The 24,461-nt window shown below is 52.8% G+C and overlaps 2 protein-coding genes across 2 annotated transcripts; both read right to left on the bottom strand.

The window, feature by feature from the left end:
• Positions 1–19: 19 nt before the first annotated feature.
• NIBAN3 (niban apoptosis regulator 3) lies at positions 20–14,725 on the bottom strand. The gene is made up of 15 exons (XM_081076646.1): positions 14,592–14,725; positions 13,259–13,389; positions 10,933–11,058; positions 10,223–10,337; positions 9,457–9,624; positions 8,692–8,807; positions 8,506–8,610; positions 8,125–8,287; positions 7,329–7,519; positions 6,257–6,415; positions 5,068–5,184; positions 4,878–4,985; positions 3,944–4,055; positions 2,447–2,530; positions 20–1,151 (listed from the first exon to the last, which is right to left on the bottom strand). The coding sequence occupies exons 1-15, from the start codon at positions 14,644–14,646 to the stop codon at positions 1,045–1,047; spliced, it is 1,857 nt and encodes a 618-aa protein (XP_080932772.1). The 5' UTR covers positions 14,647–14,725; the 3' UTR covers positions 20–1,044.
• Positions 14,726–17,729: 3,004 nt separating this feature from the next.
• On the bottom strand, positions 17,730–23,663 carry PGLS (6-phosphogluconolactonase). The gene is made up of 5 exons (XM_081077687.1): positions 22,506–23,663; positions 20,949–21,056; positions 20,031–20,132; positions 19,519–19,659; positions 17,730–18,084 (listed from the first exon to the last, which is right to left on the bottom strand). The coding sequence occupies exons 1-5, from the start codon at positions 22,791–22,793 to the stop codon at positions 17,947–17,949; spliced, it is 777 nt and encodes a 258-aa protein (XP_080933813.1). The 5' UTR covers positions 22,794–23,663; the 3' UTR covers positions 17,730–17,946.
• Between the last annotated feature and the right edge of the window lie 798 nt (positions 23,664–24,461).

Below are 24,461 nucleotides of genomic sequence, written 5' to 3'. Positions count from 1 at the left end.
AAACAAATGTACACTCTATGGACCTTGCAAGGAAAAATATTTCATATTAATCAAGAAAAACAGGATGACAAGCACATCTCGTCCCCTGATACACTGAGAAAAGACTGCAAGGATTTAGACTCAAGGGCAAACAGTGGTTTTCTCAAAGTTGGCAGGGTGACAATTCTGGTTGCTGCAATTTTTCCGGAGTAACGTCTACATCCTGGGTCAAAAGAAGCCAGCTAGACTAGGCTGTGAGGTGCAAATGTATTTCAGAAGACAGAAGTGGAGGGGAAAAGTCAGGAAACGTGAGGAAAATCTTATTCTCTTGTGGGAGGCTGAAAACTCCAGGACAAAAATGGAAGGAAACCATCTCCATGGAGTGTGCGGGTCCCCTTCTGAAAGCTGAACCTTAAAGAACGCTGGGGAAATCCCTCCGGAACATGCTCCGGAAACAGCTGGAAGGCTTGTGATGTGGAGGAGCTGCCAAACTTGAGAGGACAGATGATTTTTCTGGCAAGAAGGAAGTCAGTAAAAGCTCTCTCTCAACTTGATACCAAGTTAAGATTTGGAGCGAGTAAATAAACCCAAAAGGCCCACAGCAAGCTGAGAAAAAATATCTGTAACCTGGATAACAAAGCATTATTAATATCCTTAATATACAAAAAGTCATTAGAGATCAATAAGAAAAAGATAAAATCTCCTGAAGGATAAAATCTCCATAGGTAAAACCATGAACAGGCAATTCAATTTTTAAAAATCCCACAAACATATAAATGGCCAATAAGCATATTTTTAGGTTCACTTTAGTCACCAAAATAAGAAAATGAAATGTGTGGGTGCCTATCAAATTGACTTTTCTTTTATGAAAATTCCTAGTGTTTGGAAGGGATATGGAGAATAAGCACAAATACTGCTGGTGGGAGTGTAAAAGGCTCAGCGTTTCTGAAAATGAGTGAGGTGGAGGTGAGGGGGTTATAAAAGCCTTGAAATGGTGCATATGACTCAGAAAGTCCACTAGTAGACATTTATCCATTGGTAATGAAGATGGATGTGAGCGAAGACTCAGCTCCGTAACGTTCCTGGAGGCGGCAGTGGGCAGAGTGGCTGGACCTCAGTGCAGGAGCCTGGCTGCCTGGAGCAAGTCTCTCTCTGAGCCTCAGTTTCTTCATCTGTAAAATGGAAAGTGTCATAAAAATGCCCCCAAAATTGGACACATTAAATACCTGGCACATAATAAATGCTCAGTAAATGGGAGATTAGCAATAAAAACGTAATAGATTTATAACACCCAGAATATAAGTGATCCAAGGAGAGGAATGGAGCTTTGCAGAGGAGATAAAAACAGCTCCTAAACACATGAAAAGATGCTCATCTTCACCTCCAAGAAGACATGCTCATTAAAATGAGGCCAATACACTATTTTGCACATACAAGGTATGAGAAATTACAAGTCAGCTGACAGTCTGTGCAGCCTGTGGGGAAATGGGCCACTTGCACACAGGTGAGGGACACCAGGTGAGACACGCTGGTGGAGAGAGCTCTGGAGGCCACTACTGGAATGACAAGCACACGTACTCTAAACCCTGAGATTTCATATTGGGGAATTTGCCCACAGAGACCTGCACTTGCCTAAAAAGTACATACCAGGTCATCCCCTGTGGCATACCTGTTAGAGGGTAAGACTAGAAGCAAAACACCCATTATCACTTAGATTCTGGTTAAACAGATTAAGGGACCCACTCACAATCTCTTATCACTACTTGCACACCCCAAAATATTCTGACACTCAGAAGTCTTTGTAAGACTATTTAATCTTCATTTATCCCAGTTAGTATGAATATTCATCAGTTTACCTGCAGCGACTGACTATGCGATGCCCCAGATCTTCCGGGGAATGTATTAGTTAGCCATAGCTATGTAACGAATGGCCCCAAAGGATAGCAGCTGAAAACAACACACATCTATTATCTCAGAGTTTCTGTGGGTGAAGAGCAGTTTAGCAGTTTAGCTAAACTGTGGGAGCAGTTTAGCTGGGTGAGCTCCTAAGGCTCTCATAGCATCAGTTTCCAAGGGGATTAAGCTCTAAACCACTCCAGAATCCCTGCTCCCATCTTGTAGAGCCCTTGCCCATGGTGAATTCAAGGCCACTATCACCACAAGCTTTCTTTCCAGTGTTTGGACCCCGTAGATGCTAGGAGAAGCCCCACCGAGTTTCGGCCAGAAGAAATGGGACACAAATCCATGTGCATGTGAGAGCCTGGGCTCAGAGGGTCCCTCTGTGGCTCCAACAGTCTCTGTGACTCTCCACTACTCTTGTTCACCACAATCTTGGCCAGCCCAGCCACATCAGAAGACAGGTGGATGCTGTTCCATCCAAGAACCTACACTTTCGACCATCCTGTACACCCTATGCAGGCTCCTCTACCCCCAGCTGACATGGCCCAAGAACCTGTGAGGTCCTCACCTGCCCCCTCCTGGTCCCATGGGGCCTCCGAGCAGCCATCCAGAGCACAGGACACATCACTGGCACCAAGGGCCTTTTTCAATTCTGAAACAACAAATAACCCCCTGGATCCACCTGGAGAAGGCCCAGCATCAAAGGGCTTCCATGCATTCTCCCAAAGGGGCCACAAGAGGGCAAAGGATGGAGGAAATGTCTCAACCAGGAACCCTAAACAGGTGGCTCACATGCGCCTGCCTCCATGCCTGTGCCTGCGGCAGACATTGTTAGTCAATCCCCAATATCTTCACTGAGCCAGAATCTACCAGCTCCACCTCCCAACATGGTACTCCAAGCAGATGCTACAATCAGTTGAAGATCAAACCACCTAAGGACATGGAAAATCTCTAGGAATGGAAACTCTGGGGTTACCTGTTTCTGGATTTTTTTTTCCAGTCAGAGAATAGCCTTTTTCCATTCAAAGTGTCCCCTGTTCTAAGGGAACCCTGTTCTTTTTGTTTGGCCACCCACGGATCCAGCACACATCCTCACCCTTACTTCCTGGCTCCCATAACCCTGCTGTAACCCATCAAACTGCTCTGTCTGTGTCCCTTCTTCCTCTTTGTGGCCTTCAAACACAGGCTCCCCTGAGATGCCTCTCCTTTCTCTGCACTCCATCCCCAGGTTGTGGCCCCTCCCCGGTGACACCCCTCCTCGGTGACACCCCAGGCCAGCAACTCTGGCACCTCTACTCCTGCCTTGTCCCCATAACTAGGCTCCTTCCTTTTGGTGGCTGCCCCTGCTTGGGCTTATCCTTTGTCCCCAGGACCATGCCCTCAGCCTCCTCCCTTGCTTTCAGTCTGGCCACTGTCGCCCTCTGCTCACACACTCTCCATGACTCCCTATTGCTTGTCCCAAAATGTCTAAATTCCTCTACCTGTCATTCAAGGCCCTGCACGTTTGCCTTGGCAGCCTCCAGCCTCCTCGTCTTCCGTTCCCCTTCCCTCCCTCTGCATCAGCCATATGGATGCCATGACATTCCCTGAATCACCATGGCATACTGCTCAGCCCCCAGTTAATGCACACGTCTCAGCAGTCAGGCATTGGGTCATGTGCGAACAGACAAGGCAGGAGGGAGAAGAGATGGTTCTGGAGCCTTTTCCCAGGGCAGGAGATCCTAAGAGGACTGCACCAAGTCCAGGAAGTCTTGAGGCCTCAATGCCGCAGAAACATAGGCAGTGATTGTTGAATGGTTGTATGTGAATGTCTATCTACAGTTTTTGAATTTTGCCTCCTTCCACTCATCCTGAGAACTCCTACACACCCCTCGGAACCTCACTTCAATGCCCTCTCTTTCAGAGCTTCCATCACTGCCCCTCTAGGCTCATCCACCCCAGATCCCCTGGGGACCCAAAGCCAAAGGGCTAGCTTCACAAGAAAGGCGATGGGGACCCTGGTAGGGCTTAGGATACACAGCCAGGCGTCACCAGACTCTCCTGAGCCATAAGGGGTATGACTCACCTCTATCAATCCTCTGTAGTAGGATCCCCCGAATGACATCCTCGTAGATGCCCTCGATGGTCAGGGCTGGGCTGCCCACAGCAAGGACATCCCCTTCAAACTCAGGCAGCTCCTGGAACGGAGGTGGGTGAGCAGATGGGCTGAGGGGGGGATGCATCATGGATCCCAGCTCCAGCCCTCATCCTAAGTAGCTGGGGGGCCCTGAGCCTTACTTTCGTGATTTTTAAAATGGATTCCTTGACACGTATTCCCTTGGGTTGCTGTGCAGATTGATGAAACAAAGCACATCCCACAGGAATGGCACAGGGGTCTCTACTAGGATGCCCCACAGCTACTTTCTCTAGAGGAGGCTGTTAGCACCTGAGGCGACCCCCTGCCTGGTGCCCCTAAGCCCTGTGTGGCTGGGTCCCTGTGATCTCCCCCCCATCTCTTTTGCACCCCCTCACTCACTGAGCCACAGCCACACTGGCCTGCTCACTGTTCCCACAATATGTCAGGCACAGGCCTACCTCAGGCCCTTTGCACAGGCCCTCTGCCTGAAACGCCCTTCCCCAGGACATGGCTCATGCCTTCAGGTAGCTTCTTCTCAAGTGTCATGTTCTCAAGGAGAGCATCCAGGACCACTTGGCACACACACATACACATACACACACACACACACACACACACACACACACGCTCCCTCTTTGCCTCCTCCCTTCTCTGAAGCCTATGTCATCGGCTAGTATGTAACGCATAGGCCCCCCACCCCAGCTTTCAATTGGCAGAGACTGGGCACTGCCCTGGGAGAAGCAGAAGGCATTGTGGGAGCCCAGAGGAGCCCCAGAGCTCAGGGAACAAAAGTCTCTAATTGTCACAGTGGTTCTGTGAGGGAGAAGTGCTCTGTAGGTTGGTCACCCTACGGGACCTGCCTGCCTGTCCCCCATTCACTCACCAATTTGCAGCTCGGCTCCAGCTGGCTCAGCACAAATGGCAAAAAAATGCAGAGCTGCCACTTGCGGATGAACCTCCTCTGTGCTGAGCCACTGTCTGACTGGAACTTCTGCACGACACACACACAGCGGCTGGTCCAGCGGCCATCTGGGCACCCAGGCCCATGCCCATGCCCGCCCCATGGACCTCACCTTCAGCACACGCCCCCTGACTTTCTCCAGCTGCTGAGCAGCCTGGTTGCAGTCCAGGGCTGTGGTCAGACACTGGTCAGCCAGCTGCAGGAAGGTGGCCACGGCGTCGGCCATGAGCTGCGGGAGGAGGAACTGGGATGACCCCTAGGAATCCACACTCTGGTCTTATCAGAGTGTGGCCTTATTTCTGCCCAAATGGCCCCTTCTCAGCATCCAACCTATGCCTACCAGCCACTTCCCCTCAATCTCTTTCTTGTCTCAAGAAATAGTAAACCTTCCTCTCAGGACCTAGGAGTCATCCAATCCAGGGGGATCTATGTGCAAACTGGCAGAAAGCACCCTCCCCTCTGGAGGATGGTGCCAGGGGGCTCAGCCTGCGGAGCAGAGAGCCGGCCAGAGTTTAGCCTCCTCGGCTGAGTGCTCTTGTAAAGTGTACAAATTGAGCAACTGTGCCAGCCAGGCAGCATTGGGTCTTCTCGACATCTGTCTCCTTCACTCACTATGTCTATTAGCAGGTCCCATCCCTTTGCCCTTAAAAACACACCCCACTGCTCTCCACCAAGAACGCCCATCTTGGTGCGGGCCTCCTCCCCGCCTACCCCCGTCAGCCCCTGCTCCCCAAGGCAGGCAGGGCTTCCTAACCTTGAATTTGGTCATGCCCCAACCCTGCTCACACACCTGCTGTGGCTCCCCATTGCCCTTGAGTCTGAGCCCAGACTCTTAACCCCACACTCAGGGCCCTGACCCATCTACCCACCTACTTCACTGGCACATCTCCCACCTTTCTGTCCTCCCTTGAAACCTACAACCCACTGTTTCTAAATTGCTTCATTTTCCCCAAAGGCAGACAAGCTCTCTCACTTCCCAGCACGGATACACACTGTTCCCTGTCTCCAGGACATGGCCCATTCTCTGTTCCTCCCACTGCTGCCAGAGCTTGGAATTCCTCTCTTGGAAGTCTTCCCAGCCCTGGAGATGGATTAGGCACCTCATTGGGGCTCCCATAGCACCTTGTGCACCCCCACCACGGGTCTATCTATCCCAGGAGGTCACTGCCTGGTCATGAGCTCATATCTGCTTGTTACTGGGAGCCTGGCAACGGAGACTCTCCCCAGCACACACTTGATACCTGCTCAGTGGAGGCTGCTGTCCTTGCCTCCCCTCCTTGCAGCCTTCTACTCACTCTCACCTGCTGTGCGAGATCCTGGGCTCCAAACACCAGACTTCGCAATCCAAGGAAGCCAAACGGTGCCACCAGCTGCCTCAGGCGCCCCCGGCTCCTCTCAGCCTCTCGGTAGCAGCTCTGCGTCAGCTCTGGGTCCCACGGCATCTCCCCAAATGAGTAAACCTGTGCTCCAGTGGCAGTCGGGTGAGAAAAATACCATCAGCTGATGGAAAGGCAGGGCCAAGTACCTCACAGCCAATTCATCAAAGGAGAAACACAAATGGAAACACATCCCACCTCAAGTATCACACACACACACACACACACACACACACACACACACACACTCTCTCTCTCTCTAAAAGTAACAGTGAGGTATGGTGGGCATAAAATGGTAAAACCTGGAAAAAATAATAATATATAGTGTTGGCATGATTGATAGGAAATGGGCACACTCAGGCCTTGTGGCTCCCATGCCCAACAGCTGATGCCCTCTCTGTGCTTTGGGCCCTCGGGCTGCAAAATAGAGTAATCCAACACCATGTGTGCCCTCAAGGAGCTCACAGAAAACTTGGGGGAGATAAACTGTAAACAATCAACCACAGTGGTGTGTAAATGCCTCCATGAGGAGAGAAGCATGGGCAGCTGCAGATGCAGAGGGACCAGGAGAAGTTCCTAGAGAAGGTGATCAGGAAATGGAGGCTTAAGAAGTTGAAAGTTTCCTGGTACATAGCAGGTGCTAATTTAATATCAGAACAACTGAGCTGACCTGCATGGAGCGGGGCACAGGGTGGGCTCTGGCTAAACAGAAATGGGAGGAGGAAGAGTTTGGGGGACTGGTGGTGAGGTGACTCCAGACTACTGTTACTAAAGTCCTACTCTTGCCATTTTACTCCTTTCCCCCCAAGTTTTAAACTATGCCCCAATGACCATAGCATGGTGGTCCATCGTAAGGAAAAAGCAGCCTAGGAAATAGTTCATGGAAGGCTTTTCAAAAGAGACGTTTGTCAAACGAGATGCAAGGTTCACGCAACTCTTCCATGAAGTTAACACACTGACGTAATTCCAATGAACCCCTCCACCCACTAGAGCTCACTTCTTTCCGCAACCGCATGCCCGAGGGTTTCCCACGCAGGTGGAGAGACAGGCGGTCCATGCCCTGAGCTAGGAGGGTCTGCACCGCTGCAAGCGCAGCTTCCACTGTGTTCAGCAGCGTCTGCGTGACCCGGGGCAGCTGCACATCCACCTTCCTGTGCAGGCACGACTCCAGGGGGCCCTGGATCTCGGCTGAGAGTGGAAGACACTGCCATGGGTCTCCTCTGCAAGATGCTCCGCAAATGGGGTGGTGGGGAGACCCTGGGCTAAGCAGGGTGAGATGGATGGGAACGCAGACTCTGAGCGCCCTCTCTACCCCATTTTACAGGTGAGAAACGGAGGCTTCCAGGGAGGTGAGGTCGGTTCAAAGGCGCATGCCGGGAGGCGGAGTCTGGATTCCAGCCGGGTTCTCTTTGTAACTGCGCAGAGTGGGAGCCACCTCCGCCGTCTCACTGGGCAACCCGGGTCAGACCTGCCACTGTCAGTGCCTCCTTCCCTCTCCAGACCGGTCTCACCCGCTCCATTTCTAGAGGCATCCCCTTTCCACGACCGAGCCCTCCTTATTGATCCCGCAGGGTTCGAGTCCCAGCCTTAAAGCCACGCCCATTCTCCCACCCTCATGCCACGCCCTTTCATTCTCGGCTCCTGCCCCTGCCGGGTCTTCTGGCCCCTCCCCATTCTAGGCCCCGCCCCTCATGTCCACTCTGTTCCCCTTCATCCTCTCAGGCTCCCTGCCCCGTCCGTCAGGCCACGCCCCATACAGGCCACGCCCCTCCAGGCCGGGACCCGGGCCTCACCTCGCAACCTTCCTGCCAAGCGCGCCCGCAGCCGCAGCATCTGGTCCACGTCCGGGCGGATCGTCCTTTCTAGGGCCGCAAGCAGCTCGTCCTTTTCGGGCTGGAAGGCGCGGAGCCCCGCGGAGGCCCCGGCCAGGACCACGGCGTGAACGGCATCCAGGAGCTGCCCGGACCCGTCGAGGGTAACCCACCAGCCAGGAGCGCAGAGAGAGCAAATGGGGCGGGGTGGGGGGACAGAGAGAGACAGAGACGCAGAGAGATGGGGAGAAAGTTTAGGCAACAGTTGCTGGAGAGTGACGCTGGGCACCTGGGTCCGGCCCCCACCCCCTCTAGGCCCCCCCCCCGCGTGTCCCTGCCCCACCTCCGCGACCCCGCTCGTACCTCAGTCCAGGCCCAGGCCCGGGCTCGGCCGGCCCCCCGCAAGCGGGGCAGGGTCTGTGCTCGCAGCGCCGGCAGCAGCTCCCTCATCAGCACCGTGGTCAGCACCTGCAGGAGCGAGGAGCGTGGGCGCTGCTGGGGGCCCAGAGGGTTCCTGGGGGTCCCAGTACAGCCTCGCGTGATACTGACCTCGGCGTCCGAGCCCAGCGTCACGTCGTCATGGCCAAAGTGGCCTTGGTGCTGCCGGTAATGCCGTATGGCCTCCAGGAAGGCGAGGGCGGCTGGGGCCTGACTGCGCTGCAGGACTGGGGGGTGATGCTCCTCGGTACCCCTTCTTCCCTTTTCTTACCTCTGCATGGCTCCCTGTGGCCCCAAGAGGAAGCCCTCCGCCTCCCTGCCAGGTCCCAAACACCCAGGTCTCACCCACCTCCAGACCTTTGCACAAGAAGTGGCCTCCACAGGGAGCACACGCCCCCAAGACCATCATTAGCCCATAAGGAACCTTTATACATACGATGTAGGAATAGCCATCCCCAGCAGGTGGTCACAGACCAGGCCAAACTGTAGTCCCACTGTCTATCCAGTTAGGTACGTTTGTTCAGCCAACAACCTGCCCAGCTGTACGTATTGGTCCTGTTCCCCTTCTTCACCTGGCTGGCCCCTCATCTTTTTCAGACTCCAGCTTAAACATACCTTCCTCTGAGAAGCCCTCCCTGATTTCCCAGGCTAAGCTCCGACTGAGAAGCTTCCTCTGAGAAGCCCTCCCTGATTTCCCAGGCTAAGCTCCGACAGGGCTGTGACCCCATCATAGCCCTATACCCTCTGTCTCCCCCCACAATCCATTTTATAGATAAGGAAACTGAGGTTGGGAGAGGGTCCCACATCCAGCAGAGGCAGAGCCATCTGACCCCAGGTCCTGAGCCCCTCCACTGCCTGACCTTCCCCAGGACCCACCTGTGCCACGAAGCCGGATACCACCCTGCAGGGCTAGCCTCCAGGAACGCTGTGCTTCCCCTGTGGCTGCAGAGAAACAGAGATGCCTTCGGAAGGGGTGCTGCAGGAACAGGGGGAAGTTCACAGGCATTTCCAGGAGGGGGTCAGGCTCTTCCTGTGTATGGTCTCCTGAAAGCAGACAGAGGAGGTCACATCTTCATTCATTTTTTTGCTCTACAATCATTCATTCACTAGGAGAAAATAACCATGAAATACTTAGAGGAACCCCTGGTACAGGCTCAATACGCATGACCCATGCTGTTACAGCTTATCCTTGCTTCAGCTCAGAGTGGGGACGTGCCCAGGGTAGACACGAGCAATCCATCCCAACACTGTCTCCCAACCTCTGCACCCTTCTCGACACAAGTAGCAGGGGCAGCCACCCACAGCATATCCTAGTTGGCATGTGATCTGAGCCCTTTGTTTTTAACCCTTTGCTACTTTGATTCTGGTCTGGTGACCTACCTCTCTCACTCTGATGGGAGTGGGTGTTTCTCCTTCTAGAACTAGGGTGCTCACACAGAAATAATGCTTTCCCTCAGGGGACAGTTGGCAATGTCTGGAGATGTATTTGGTTGTCACACTTGGGGTGGGGGCTGCTACTGGAGTCTAGTGGCATCAATACCCTGCAGTACAGAGGGCGGCCCCCATTGTGAAGAATGGTCAGGTCCCAGTGTGAACAGTGCTGAAATAGAGAAACCTGCTTTTGGGGTCCCCGCAGCCTTACCTGAGGAGTCTGGGCAGAAAGCATCCAACAGGTGGAGATATTCACGCTGGGAAGTCAGGATTGTGTACCCCGTCAGGGCTGTGGAGCCCAGGGGACGGCCCCCATTTTCATATTCCTACAAATGGTGACCAAAGAACTGGCTTGAGGCAGGTCTAAAGTGTGACTTCCATGACCCATTGTAGGATCAGGGGAAGGTTTCTGGTTAGCTGGGGAAATCCTCCACCTCCCCTCCGTGCCTCTACCCCTCCCTTTCTTCCTCCCCCATAGTAGAACACCCAGCCCCAACTGTGTGCTGGGCCAGTCCTAAGTGCTGTATGAGAATTACCTCATTAAACCTGCACAGCCCCTTTCCTCATCGACCATTATCGTCCCATTTCACAGAAGTAGAAAATGTGTCCCAGAGCAGCAAGTGACCTGCCCAAATCCCCCAGCAAGGAAGCAGGGCGCGGTTGTGCTGTGAAAAGGTCTTTCTTCGTTTCAACCTCAGCTCTGCTGACAACCATGAATGAGCCCCTACCCCTGTCCTGGGCCTCAGTTTACCCACCTGGCATGGCAGGAGATGGTCACTCACCCCAGGCCAACCACACAGAGACCCTCAATTCAGACTGAAGAAAGGAGGGGGGCTATTCTGGGGGCTGGACCCCAAACTCATGCTGGGGAGGGTAGGATGGAGAATCTGGAAGCTGAAGGGACACAAGCCACTCACTCACCTCCCTGTGGCTGAACCATTCCAGGCGGCCATCCCCTCGCAGGACACAGAAGATCGGCTGCCACTGGGGCGGGTGGCCCCAAAGCTGAGTCAGGGGCCCTCGGTGCTCTCGGACTCGGGGCAACTTCTGTGGGAGGAGGGGCCCTCAGATGTCAGGGGCACAGGCTGGTGTCCTAGTGTCCAGACCACCCAAAGAGCTCCCACTGCATCCCAGGTGCCACTAAGTACAGGTGCTTGGGTGCTGCTATGTGGCACTTCTATTCTTTATCAAGCCTACTCACAACATGCTCTTGTTTGTGATCGTTCCACATATGAACCGATTAACCCTCCCCACAGCTCTGAGGGGCAGAAGCTCTTGTCATCCCCACTTCATGCAGAAGTAGGCTCGTCCCCACGTGAGCCTCAGATGAAACCCTAGCCCTGACCAACACCTGGATTGCAGCCCTTGAGAGACCCTGAAAGAAAGGATTCAGAGAAGCTCTGTCTAGATTCCTGACCCATAGAAACTGTGAGATAATACATGTGTGTTGTTTTAAGCTACTGATTTGTAATACATTGTTACACAGCATTAGCTAACCAATACAAGTGGGGTTACTGGGTCACGGGGCAGGTGTAGTTTAACTGTATGAGAAACAGCCAGCCCTCTGTCCACAGACCAAGCCCTCAGGCAGAAGGGACATTTTCTTTGTCCCTTGTCTCATTTTCTTTGTCACTCTTCTCACTACCTGGCCACCTGAATTGTGTGCTTTGTGTCATCACTGGGTCCCAGAGCAGAGCCTGATACACACAGTTAGTGCTTGATAAATATTCGATGAATCAATTGTAGCCGTGATATTTGGATTCTTTGGCAGGATGGTGGGAATTCAGGTGTTTGTTAATGATTTTCCATGCTTTTTCCCAGGTCTGAGAATTTTCATTAAAAATATTGTTAAAAGGTTATTATAGAAATTATATATAAGATGCAAATATATAAAATAAGTATTATATAAAAAGTTCCAACTGAAGTGAGGGGAAGTCCCTCCACACTGCTTGAAACCCAGTATCAGCTGTGCCCTGGCCCAGGTGGCTGGACCCAGCAGGTGGTGAAAGATACAGATGGGGGTGACGCCTGGGACCCATGATGCCCCAAGCAAGACAGGGAGAGTCCCAGGTGGGAGGGCGCTCTGTGTCCACAGCACCAGGGACCCCCCACCCCAGGGGAGGCACAGCTGGGAGAAGAGGCACCTGAGAGGTGGTAATCTCAGAGCCCTGATGGGGCAGGGGACCCTGTGTTAATAAAGATTATGGGCTCTGGGTTCAAACCACACCTCTGCCTCTTGCTGGCAGTGTGACCTCGGGCAGGTCACTTCACCTCTCTGTGCCTCTGTTTCCTCACTGGTCAAAGACCCATCTCCCAGGTTGGTGAGGACTGAGTAAGTTGTGCCAGCACATCTGGAGGCCCCAGATGCCATTGCCAGCTCAGCAGACATGTGGAGCTGGGGCCAGGCTCCTCTGCTCCATCCACAAACTGTTCCTGCACCCCTACTATGTGCAGGCACCACAGGGGCACCAGGAGTCAGTGTGGGGGAAAGGGACACAAGGTCTGGCTCCTGTCCTCGAAGAGCAGACCCATGGAGGTGATGAATGTGTGACCGGGACTTCCCTGGAGAAGCAGTGGGATGGGAGTTCACTGGAGGTGCCTGACTCAGGCAGGGGTAATGGTAATCCAGGAAGGTTTCTTGGAAGAAGTGGCAGCCAAAGCACAGGGAGGAACAAGGGAGAGCACACGAGGCAGAGGGCACCACACATGAAAAAATGAGAGGATCCAGTGGCTGTACTGTGCCCTTGAGCATGGCCCTCAGACAGAGCAAGCCTTTTCCAACCTCAGGGCTTTTGCACTGACTGTGCCCTCTGCCTAGCATTCCCTTCCCATTCTGGGCTTCAGATCCGGCTCCTGCTCATCCTTTAAATCGCAACTCAGAGGGGTCCCCCTGCACCTCAACTGCCAGCCTCCAACAGCACCCTCCCTCTTGTTTTCCTAGCACCTATCAGAAGCTATCCTCCATCGTATATTAACTTGTTTAGGGTCATTTTCTCCACTCAGACTATGAGCTCTGGAGAGCAGAACGGGACCTGTCTCAGTGTCTAATATGTCCCCAGCATCCAGCCCAGGATGTGCCATGCAGTAATTGCCCAGTGAATGTTATAGTCACCGCAGGTGGTGGCACCAGCAAGGACAAAGTTGTGAGGAGGTGCTCCCCCACCCACTGAACCAACAGCCTCTGAAACCTTCCTCACTCAGCTGCCTCCTTCCTTCCCTTCCCCACTGCCCCATTGGTGGCACCCACTTTACTGTGTAGCAATTGACATCCGGCCGGCTCTTGGGGGCCCAGTTCCCGGGAGATCTGCCTCAGGATGGAGGCTGCCAGGTGCTCTCGGTATTGGGGCAGGAAGTTCCTCAGCAAGGCATCCACCTGGCCTGCAGGAATAAGGGGACAGTGATGTGGCTGAATCATGCCACCTGCCAAGGGAGGGCAGAATAGGAGGGAAGTGACTTCTAGGCTTCTACCTTCTCCTCAAACCCACAAGCTGCCCCACAAGACATGCTTCTAATTCCATTCACCCTTAACCTTTTGCTGCCTGTTTCCATCCACATGGGGGGGGGCAGAGGAGAGTTAAGGGACTCTGGCTTAATTTATAACTGATGCACAACGAACTTTAATTGTATAATGTGCAGAATTGAATGAGCTTTCACACATGTCCACATCTGTGAAAACACTATCACAATCAAGATAGTGAATGGTTCCATTGCGCCCAAAAGTTTCCTCATGCCCCTTACCTAGGGAGATTTTCAAAATCTTTTAAAAGCCTCACCCCAGCACAGTGAACTTTCTGGGGTGATGGAAGTGTTCTGTATCCTGATCTAAGAGGTGATGACACAATTGTAAAGTTCTTCAAGTAGTTCCGCTAAGATACACACCCTTAACTGTATGTAAAACATACAGTCCATCTCACTGCATGGAATGTGAACCCGATGGCTGGAGCTTCAGCAGCCGTTATGAGCCATGAGGCGACCTCAGGCACAGAAGACACATACAGTAGAACCATGAGATGGAAGGCGTTGGGCTGTCTAACTTTTATCAGTCTGCTTGCCACGGTACCCCCTCCATAGGAGTGAGAAATAAATCTTTGCCTTTGTCACTACAAGAAAAAAACCCTGACCATCGTAGAGTAGCTGATGGAATCCATTCATGTAATGACTTGACTTTCCTTACTGGTCCAGATTATGAGCCCATCACATGCCCAGTGTTCAGCACACAGTAAGCACTGAACCACGTGTATGGAGGATGGAGTGCACTGGTCATTCTTTGACTCAAATCGAGAACTGTAACTCTGTCCCCAGGATGCACACAGAGGGGTCTATCAGTCCCATGCCCCTTATCCCAAACCCATGCCCTGAGTAGGGTTACCAGATTTACCAAATAAAAGTACATGACACAAGTTAAATTTGAATTTCAGGTAAATAAACAATCATTTTTTTTGCATAAATATGTCCTTATGCAAACTTTGGAACATACTTGTACTAAAAAAATTATTTATTGCTTATCTGGTTTTCACATTTTTAGCACATCCTATGTATCTAACAACTCTGAACGCCCCTCCCCCCCCAGGCCCGCTCACCCCTCAGGTGCTGCTGCTGCCGCTTGTCCAGGGGGCTTGAGGTCCTCCCGCCCATTCTCCTGCGGTGTCTCGGACTCCTCTAGATCGAAGCAGATACTCCTCCCCTCCCCACGGCCCTCCAGGGTCCTCTGCTCAGAGGCAACCTGAGAGGAGGGCACCCTGAGAGGAGCCTGGATGCTGCCGAAACCAGCACCTATGGTCGGCAGCCAGAGCTTGGCACTCGTGTGCGTTGGTGAGGGGAGGGTGCCAGCCCCTGCCCTGCCCAGCCCTGCACCTGCATCCTCCGGACTCCCCTGGGGCTCAAACCCCCAGAGCTGCTGGTTTCTGTAGGGGCCTCTGGGGCAGCCCCAGGGGTGGGTGCAGGGGTAAGATACAAAAATCCTACTAGCTGGCTTTGGAGGGAGGTAGGGCAGACATCTGGCAGGACCGAGCAACCAGTTGTTGGTGTGTGAGGGCAGGGAAAGGGGATGGGCGTCTACTCCCATCTGATGCCCAACCCCTGGTGCTCACCTCCACTGCGCCTGCCCCATGCTGGGTGATGCTGGGGCGTTGAGCCCTGGCCCAGTCCCCAGGAGCCCCCCAGCTGGGGAGACAGAGCTAGACAGACACCCCGGGTCCGTGGGGTCAATGCTGGCACTGGGGAAGCAGGTGCTCTGAGGGAAGAGGATGGGGGTCCTCTAGGGGGTGGAGACTTGAGGGGGGCTCGGGTACCTTCCTCACCCCCAAAATCCTCCCCAAGCAATCACCTCATCTCCATTTCACTCTTTAAGTGACTCTTGAAGACGTCCCTCCTCCCGTCCCCAGCCCATCTCCAGCACTGCCCAAATTCTCACTCCTGACCTCTAGCACCTCCTGAAGATCCCCAGTGACCTCCGGAGAAACAACAGGCCCCATATAGCCCCAGCCTCATCTCTCAATGACCCCTTCCAGCCCTACTCAGGCCCCCACAGCTGCCCCAGCACCCATGGAACCTTAAGCAGGCCCACCAACAAAAGGGAGAAAAATGGAACAAGAGAGGGTAGAAAAATGCTAGGGTCACAGAGGGGTCGGGGAGGAGATGCCGCACCAAGATCTGAAGGAACTGGGGGCCCAAGCCACGCAAAAAAGCTGGAGAAAAGAGAACAGGCAGCTGGCACAGCACATGCAAAGGCCCTGAGGTGGGGACCCGCACAGGGTGGGTGAGGAGCAGATGTGAGGGGAGGGGTGTAGGGGCTGCAGGGGCCACACGGAAGCTTCTGGGCCAGTAAGAACGGTGGGTTCCCCTCAAAGTGAATGGGAGCCACAGGCAGATTTGGCACAGGGAACCCTGCTGCTCTGGGGAGAGGGGCACAGGAGAGGTGTCATGCCCCAGGCAGGACTCCTATGCCTCATTTGCCCTCCGCTTCTGGGCACCCTTGCTCTGGCCTCTGCTCTGGGGTTCAGCCACCTGCACCTGCCCAAACCCACGGCTGGGCTGACTTCCTTCCAACGCCCTCCTCTGCTTTTCTCAACCTGTTTGCGCTAACCCCAGTGGCCCACTTCCTCACTCTTACATCTGAGTGACTGACCCCAGCAAGACGTTATAGGAAACTTCACTTTCTGTGGTTTCGGCTTCTTGGTTTCAATTCCCTCGTCTCCCTCGGGTGCCTCTGCAAGCCCCTTCCCTGGCCCCCATGCTTGGCAAAGTTTCCCACACTCTGTGCCCACCAGCCTCTTCCACCAAGGTTCCTGGAGCCAGAGAAGCTGACAGGGGGGTCATGAGCAGTCGCTGCAGCCCCAGCACAGCTGAGACTAGAGGTGCCTTTGCACATTCAAGGCTCTGAGCAGGCCTGCAGCAGGGCAGGGTGCAGAGGTCGCAACTGGCCCTGGGTGTGCAGTGGGAGCTTGGCCAGAGTGAGTGTATAATGGGTTGAATTGTGTCCCCCCCAACAGATATGTCCACAGGCCACTACAAACAAACAAACACAGAAAATAACAAGGGTTGGTGATGAATGGAGAAATTGGAACCTTCATGCACTGTTAGTGGGAATATAAAATGGTGCAGCTGCTATGGAAAACAGTATGGAGGTTCCCCAAAAAATTAAAAATAGAATTACCATACTATCCAGCAATTCTACCTCTGGGTAGATCTCCAAAAGAATTGAACGCAAAAAAAAAAAAAAGAATTGAACGCAGGGTCTCAAAGAGATATTTGTACACCCATGTTCACAGCAGCGTTATTCGTAACAGCTAAAGCATGGAAGCAACCAAGTGCCCATTGACATCCAAATGGAGAAGCAAAATGTGGTCCATCCACACGGTGGAGAATTCTTCTGCCATAAAATGGAAGGAGATTCTAACACACGTGACAACATGGATGAACTGTGAGGACATTATGCTGAGTGAGAGAAGCCAGACACAAAAGGAATACTATGTGATTCCACTTGTATGAGGTCCCTAGGGTTGGCAGATTCCTAGATATAGAAAATAGATGGTGGGCGCCGGGGGCTAGGGGAGGGGGAGGGGAGTCAGTGTTTAATGGGGACAGAGTTTCATTCTGGAGGTGGATGGTGTGATGGCTGCACAACAATGTGAATGTACTCAATGCCACTGAACTGGCCACTTAAAAATTATTAAGACGGTGAACTTTATGTTGTATATGTATTTTCACACACACACACACACGATTATGTCCACATCCTAACCCCTGGAACCTCAGAATGTGACCTTATTTGGAGAAAGGGGTCTTTGCGGACATAACTAGCTAAGAGTCTTGAGATGAGCTCATCCTGGACTGAGGGTGGTCCTGTATCCAGTGACAGGTGTCCTTAGTAGAAGAGGACACAGAGACACACACATGAAAAGGCCATGAAATGACAAAGACAGACTGGAGTGATACTGTCACAAGCCAAGGGTTGCTGGCAGCCCCCAGAAACCAGGAGAGAGGCCTGGGACAGACTCTCCCTCAGAGCCTCCAGAAGGAATCAACCCTGCTACCACCTTGACTTTAGACTTCTGGCATTCAAGATTATGACACAATCAATTCTGTGGTACCTTACTACACAGCCCCGGGAAACTAATTGAGGGTGCCCATCCCTGTCCTCTACCTGCTGGGAAAAGGGCTTCTGGTCAGTCTCAGTGTCCCTGGCTCCACTGCCCACCAAGGACCACAAGACAGGGGAGAGTTGGAGCCAATGGTCCTTTTAATATCTGGGTTGCTCAGAGCCATGGCCAATGGCCTAAGCCCCCAGGCAGGGCTGGTCGCCGGACCTTGTCAATACCACCTGGCTTTTCGGAAATGAAGCCCGGTGTGTGGTGGTAGAGGGGCCCAGCCCTGGAAGGTCCCAGCCCCCTCAGGCTGCACATGGTCCCAAGCTGCGGCATCCCTTGAGACAGACTACAAAGTGGAATGCTTCTCGAAGGGCACAGTCAGGAGTCGGGCCGCTGCCTCGTCCAGGAACCAGCAGAGTTTCCCAGTGTGGGGCTGGACTAGGGCGGCGGGGAGTGGGTTCTCCTCCTTGTCCTCCAAAATGCGCTGTGTGGAGAGGGCAGGTGTGTGAGGCCCCACCGCACCCCCAGCACCCCTCAGAGCTCCCGGGCCCCGTATGGATTAGACTCTCCTACTCTCAGGATGTGATGCCCTTCCAGATGTCCCAGCTTCAAACAGTCAGTAGGGACAGGTCCCTTCCCTTCTACCGTCTGTGACTGTATAATACAGGGGTTGGCACACCTTTTCTGCAAAGACCACAGTCACTATTTCAGCTCACATCGACATATTGGTGAGCGTGTCCCAACACATCTTTATTGGTAGACAATGAAATCTGAATTCTGTCCAATTTCCACACACCCAGGAATATTATTATTCTTTTGATTTTTTTCCCCCCAAACCACTTAAAAAGGTAAAAACCCTTTCTTAGCTGGCAGGGTTTGGCTCAGTGGTCTATGATATGTCGACCCCTTGACGTGACCTCATGAGTGGGCATTATACACCATAAACACTGCTTTCTGCCAGCTGGGTCTGCCCCCAAGCTCTCTGTGTCTATAACTCACTGACTTCTGACCACAGCCTAGTGAGGTCACCTCTGGTCTCACCACATTGTACAGTCAGGGAAGCTGAGGCTCTGGGTGGTCTCCCTCAAGGGGTCCATGGGGAGGGGCCTCCTTCCAAACCACCTTGTAGATGGGAAAGTTGAGGCTAGGGGGGTGGCCCCCTGAGGCCATGATGGGCATCACTGACAGGGACATGGGTCTGCTGGACTCTTTGGAGTCTACACCCAAAACCCCAAAATTAAGCCATCCCTGTGAGGACATCTGGGCCTGACAGTTTGTGGGGAGAGAATTATTTATTTATCTTTAAAAATATTTCCAGTTTCTCCTATAGTTATTGATCTTTTAAATAACGGCAATTAAAATTTTTTCATTTAGTTTACTTTTACTATCTTAATTTATTTTATATTTGCTTTAAATATTATATATAACTTTTTATTACTCCTATCTGTTTATTTATTCCTACATGTGATTTTTTTTTCCTTTTTGATTAGCTTTGCCAGGGGTCTGTCTATCTTTTGGATCTGTTTACCATTAGCTTTTAAGAATATTAACCAATTCACTAATTTCTGATTGTGATTTCATTTATCCCACCTGCTGACTTTTCTTTGTGTTACTGTTCATTTTTCTAATTCTAGAATAAAGTACTTGTTTATTTCAATAGCTTTCTATTTAATAATTTTTAATGCATTTAATGCTATGAATTTACCTGAGTGCAGCTTTGGCCCCACCTCATCAATCTCCTTTCATAATACTTCATTCCTAACCACCCTGTAGTTATAGTTTCTTTCTTCCCTTCAACCCAAGAATTACTTAAGTTTCTTGGGATCTGGTACTTCCAGCACAATAGCACTTGGGGTCATATTCTATCCCCAGGTCCACATGCTCATGACCTCCCTGGGAATGAGGCCCTCATCATTACCTTCAGAATAGCTGCCTTGCCTTCTCCAGTCGCCACAAAAATGACAGTTCGGGCCGCATTCAGCACAGGAAGTGTGAGGGTCACACGCTGTGGTGGTGGCTTCGGGGAGTCACTGATAGGAGCCACAATCTTCTCCCTCTCCTGGCGGGAGGGAGGCCCGGGTAGAGACAGGAGGACATCACTTCCACTTCTTGAGCACTTATGCACGTCAGGCATGGTCCACCCATCATTCCATCCCACTCTACTAATTCTGTGGTACTCGATTTAAGGCCCCTATTTTTAGATGGGTAAACTGAGGCTCGGAAGGGTTAAGCTCAGTGGGCATGCCTGTTGACATAGGCTGACTTGAACCCTGCTGTAGGCACCTCCTAGTTTCCCTCTGGAAGCCCCAGATCGTAGAGCCCAGGGCTCAGATGTACGCAGGGCCCTCGTAGGTTCATTCACTTACAGGAGGGGACAGTCTGGGAAGAGTGAGCAGGTGTGGCCATTGGTGCCTATGTGGGTGCACTTACCTGCAGGAGAGGATGGTCTGGGAAAAGTGAGCAGGTGTGGCCATCAGGGCCCACCCCCAGGATCAGGAGGTCGAAAACTGGGATGGAGTCCCCTTGGAAGGCCTGGGCGGGGGGAAGAAGACAGTTCAGAGAAGTTGTGAGGGAGGGGCTCAAAGGATAAATAGTTGTCAGAAAAAGAACTGTAAGCGGCTGTAACACAAGGAGCAATGCTCAGCCTCATATACACAAAAGGGACTCTAATCAACAAGGTTCCACATTTCACCTGCCTGACTGGGTGAGAGTCTGGGGCACAACTGTCTCCAAGATGTGAGGACCCAGGCCCACTACCAGGATGTCAGAGGCAAGGCCACCCTTAGGGACCCCAGGTGAGGGCTGTGGCCTCTCAGACGGGTAATCCCCAAAGGGGTCTGCGACTGACCCCAGAGGAGCTTCTGCCAGTGATGATCATGCAGACAAGAATGTTCTGTCACGGGCGGCCGGATGACTCAGTTGATTAGAGCGTGAGCTCTGAACAACAGGGTTGCCAGTTCGATTCCCACATGGGCCAGTGAGCTGCGCCCTCCACCACTATACTGAAGATAACAAGCTGCCGCTGAGCTGCTGCAGGGATGGCCAGATGGCTCAGTTGGTTAGAGCACGAGCTCTCAACAACAAGGTTGCTGGTTTAATTCCCGCATGGGATGGTGGACTGCGCCCCCTGCAACTAAGATTGAAAACGGCGAATGGACTTGGAGCTGGGCTGTGCCCTCCACAACTAGATTGAAGAACAACTTGGAGCTGATGGGCCCTGGAGAAACACACTGTTCACCAATATTCCCCAATAAAATTAAAAGAAAAAAAAAAAAAAGAATTGTCTGTCACGCTGGGAATGGCCATCTCATGGACGAGGTCTCCCTGTGGCTGCTCCGAGACACTCACCTGTCTCAGCTTCTTGGCGTAGTCCGCCGCCGCCTCCTCCACGGGCAGCTGGGGGTTAATAGTGATCACCTGGCTGTCGGGGATGGGCAACTTGGAGAGCAGATGAGTCTGTGACATATGGAGGGATAGGGTCACCAACAGTAACACAAGAGTCAAGGCAGTGCAGGTTTGCATATGTGACCACCTGGATCCTCCAGAAGAAAAGTCAACTGCCATTACACCCATTTCCTGAGTAAGTTGAAATCCTAGCGCAGGGGTGTCCAAACTTTTTTCAACGGTTTTCACCAAGGGCCATATGTGGTAAAATACACAAACAGCCGGGCCACTCACTTGAGGTGAAGTACGTATTGCCTCACCTGGTTTAAGTAAACTAAACATATTTTTGGAATTTGCTGCGGGCCAATTAACAGTGGATTGTGGACCGCAGTTGGCCCGCGGGCCGCAGTTTGGACACCCCTGTCCTAGTGGATCCCAGTGTCAATCAGCCAGGGATCTTTCAAATTCGTCATGACTGTGGCCTCCACCTATCTGGCCACATCACGGCCCTGTTTCAAAGCCCCCTTGGTTCCTTGGCCCTTGGGATAAAACCCAGCCCCTCTCCGCTCTTCATGAGGTCCTGCTGACCTTCCTGCCCCAGCCTGTACACACGCTATACACTGGGGGTTGAGCAGGGCAGGTTCAAACCCCAGTTCCCCCACTGGTCACTAGGTGACTCAGAAAGGTAAACGCCGGTCTTCTGGCCTCAGTTTCTCCATCTATGAAATGGAGGTACGAACAGCCTCATAGGTTATTGTGGGGTTTCATGAGATGATGTGGATCAAGCACTTGGTAATCAGTAAAAATTCCTACTTATTACAAAAACCCCATAAAATCATTAGCTTAAACTTCTTGGGCAGCACACTCAAGATCTAAGAGACCTCAGGCTCCCGGTCAAGCCCAAGCCTCCCCCATTTCCCTGAGCAGGTTGTTTTCCTCCCCTAGAGCAGGAGTGGACACAGACGCAGCCGGGGGAAACTCAGGGCAGACTCCGGCTCCTCCAAGCCTCAGTTTCCCTGCTTGTAAAACGGAGAGTGTTCCCTGATTCTACAGGCATTGGGGCCCAGGGTGAGTGACAACCCGCCTTGGAGGCCATCAGCACACAAGCTGCGTGAAGGCCTTTGAGAACTCATCCTGATTGTAGGTAGGAAACTGGCTGCACGCCAGACCTCTCCTATCTGGCTCTTCCCTAACTCTGCGCTCGCGCGCTCCAGGGCTGCGGCGCCTGAACTTCCCTAGGTCCCTGGCATGGGCGCCTCTGCTTCCCTCCGTGCCTTTGCCCAGGCCTTTCCCTCTGCCCGGCCGCCTCCTACGGCACAAAGAGGGACTTCGCGGGCCCCACCCAAATGGCAGTGCAGATGCAGCCCAGGCGGGACCTCTGAGCACCCAGCTGACCATTCCTCGCTCTCATCCGGTGAGAGGCAGAGGGCACCGTGTGACCCCCAGCGGCCCCCGTAGGCGCGCGCAGGCGACGGACACCGCCTTCTCGACGTGAGCCCCGGCGGCCTCCGTAGCTCTCACCCGGTAGAGGCCATACGTGCTTTCGGCATGCTCGAAGGGCACCAGGCGCTCGTCGCAGAAGCCCAGTGTCCAGCGGGTGAGACTGGCAGGCCCGGCAGGGGCGGCGGCGGCGGGCAGCTCACGGGCCAGCATTGAGACGAGGCTGCCGCCCGACAGGCCGAGCGCGAAGCGGGCGCGGGCCCCCTCCAGGCAGCACGCGGCCCGCTGCGCCACCAGTTGCGCCAGCGATGCGCCTAGCTCCTGCGGGCTCGAGAAGACCGAGATAAAGCCTGGGGCCGGCGCGGCCATGGCGACGGCGGGGAGGCGGAAGCGCTCCCGGCGGCCTCCAGTGCGCCTGCGCTAAGGCCGGCTGGGCCCCCGGTGCTCAGCGCTTTGGGTGGCCGCCTGTGGCACATGCGCAATCCCACGAGTGAAGCCTGCGCAGGGCGGGGCCGACGGACTCGCCGCGCCCAGGGATCCTTAGCAAGCTGCACTTAGACTTTTTTCCTTGGGTTGGGACTGTTGGAGCTGGCGCAGTTGCTCCCAACGCCGTGGTGTGAGAGCGAGGCCAGAGAGGGTAGGCCAGAGCTGGGGGACCCCAAGAATGGGGCGTGGGGTGGGGTGAAGGAAGGAGAGGAGAGATTTCCTGGAGTAGGGCGCATTTTGGTGCACTTTGAAGTTCCTGAACCTTCTAACATATTCGTGAGTTGTCTTTAATTAAAACATAAGCTCCATGAGAGCCTGGTTTGTTTTGTTCACTGATGACTAGAAAGTCCCCTGAGCTATGCCTGGCAGAGTGGGGGCTGAAATACATACTTGTTGAGTTCCTTCTGCAAATGCACCCTGAGGATCTCTAGCTCTGAGGACCCTGAGAGGCCTCCACCCGAGCTCTTGGCATGGAGCGTGCTCACGCTACGGGAGAAACCTTAAATACATCTCGCTAAGTGAAAGAAGCCAGTCTGAAAAGTCTACATATTCTGTGATTGCAAGTGCATGACATGCTGGAAAAGGCAAAACTGGAGACAGAACAAAGATCAGTGGAGGGGGAAGGATAAAGAAATGGGACACAGAATTTTTAGGAGAAACTATCCTTTATGATACTGTAACAGTTGGAAACATGTCATTATGCATTTGTTGAAACCCACTGAACTTACAACCCTAATAAACTGTGGACTTGTGTTAATATTGATGTGTCAATATTGACTCAGTTGTAACAAATTAGCACAAATGCCAAGATGTTAATAATGGTGAGATGGTAGATGAGAACCCTCTGCTTTCCACTCATTTTTCTGTAAACCGAAAATTGCTGTAAGTCTATTCATTAAAAAAAAGAAAAGGAAAAAAAAACAGCCTGATCCTAAGAGTCATCAGGATTTTTTCCCCCATCTCGGAGGGAACTTCTTACACTTTTGCAGCTTGTCACAGGCTCTGGGTACTCTCCAAGGTCCCACCAGGCCATTTTGATAGGGGAATGACTTCCTTCGCTCCCCATGCCTGTTTCCTCACTGTACAATAGGGACCATGATGACACTTATGGAAGTGGTTGTGACGTCTGAAGGATTGTTATCCAGAATGCACTTGCTTATCACTACACCAGGGGCGCCCCATCCCCACCAGCAGCAGACCCTTCACCCACCCTCATGGGGCATCTCAAGGGCTCCACCCCACCTCCCTCTCCTTGCAGACTGTGGATGTCCAAGGACCCACCACACACATAAATGGTTCATCTAGCCTTGTCCCAGCCAAAGCTTCCATACATTCCCCCCATCCATCCCCAGGTTAGCCCTCTCAGTACCCTCTCCCAGCCAATGCTCCCTTGTCACAAACTTTTCTTCCTTTGTCCCCTGAAGTGGAGACAAGATGAGACAGACACTAATACTGGAGGGGGCACAGCAGAAGGTTGAAGTTGAGAGTTTAGACTCTGGAGCTGGATGCCCTGGGTTCGAATCCCAGTTCAGATAGCTACCCTCTCAGGCC

This window comes from Rhinolophus hipposideros, assembly GCF_964194185.1.
Source record: "Rhinolophus hipposideros genome assembly, chromosome: 16".
NCBI classification, from domain to species: Eukaryota; Metazoa; Chordata; class Mammalia; order Chiroptera; family Rhinolophidae; genus Rhinolophus; species Rhinolophus hipposideros.
Note: the sequence above shows the minus strand (reverse complement) of the source record. Positions and strands in the feature narration are given on the sequence as shown.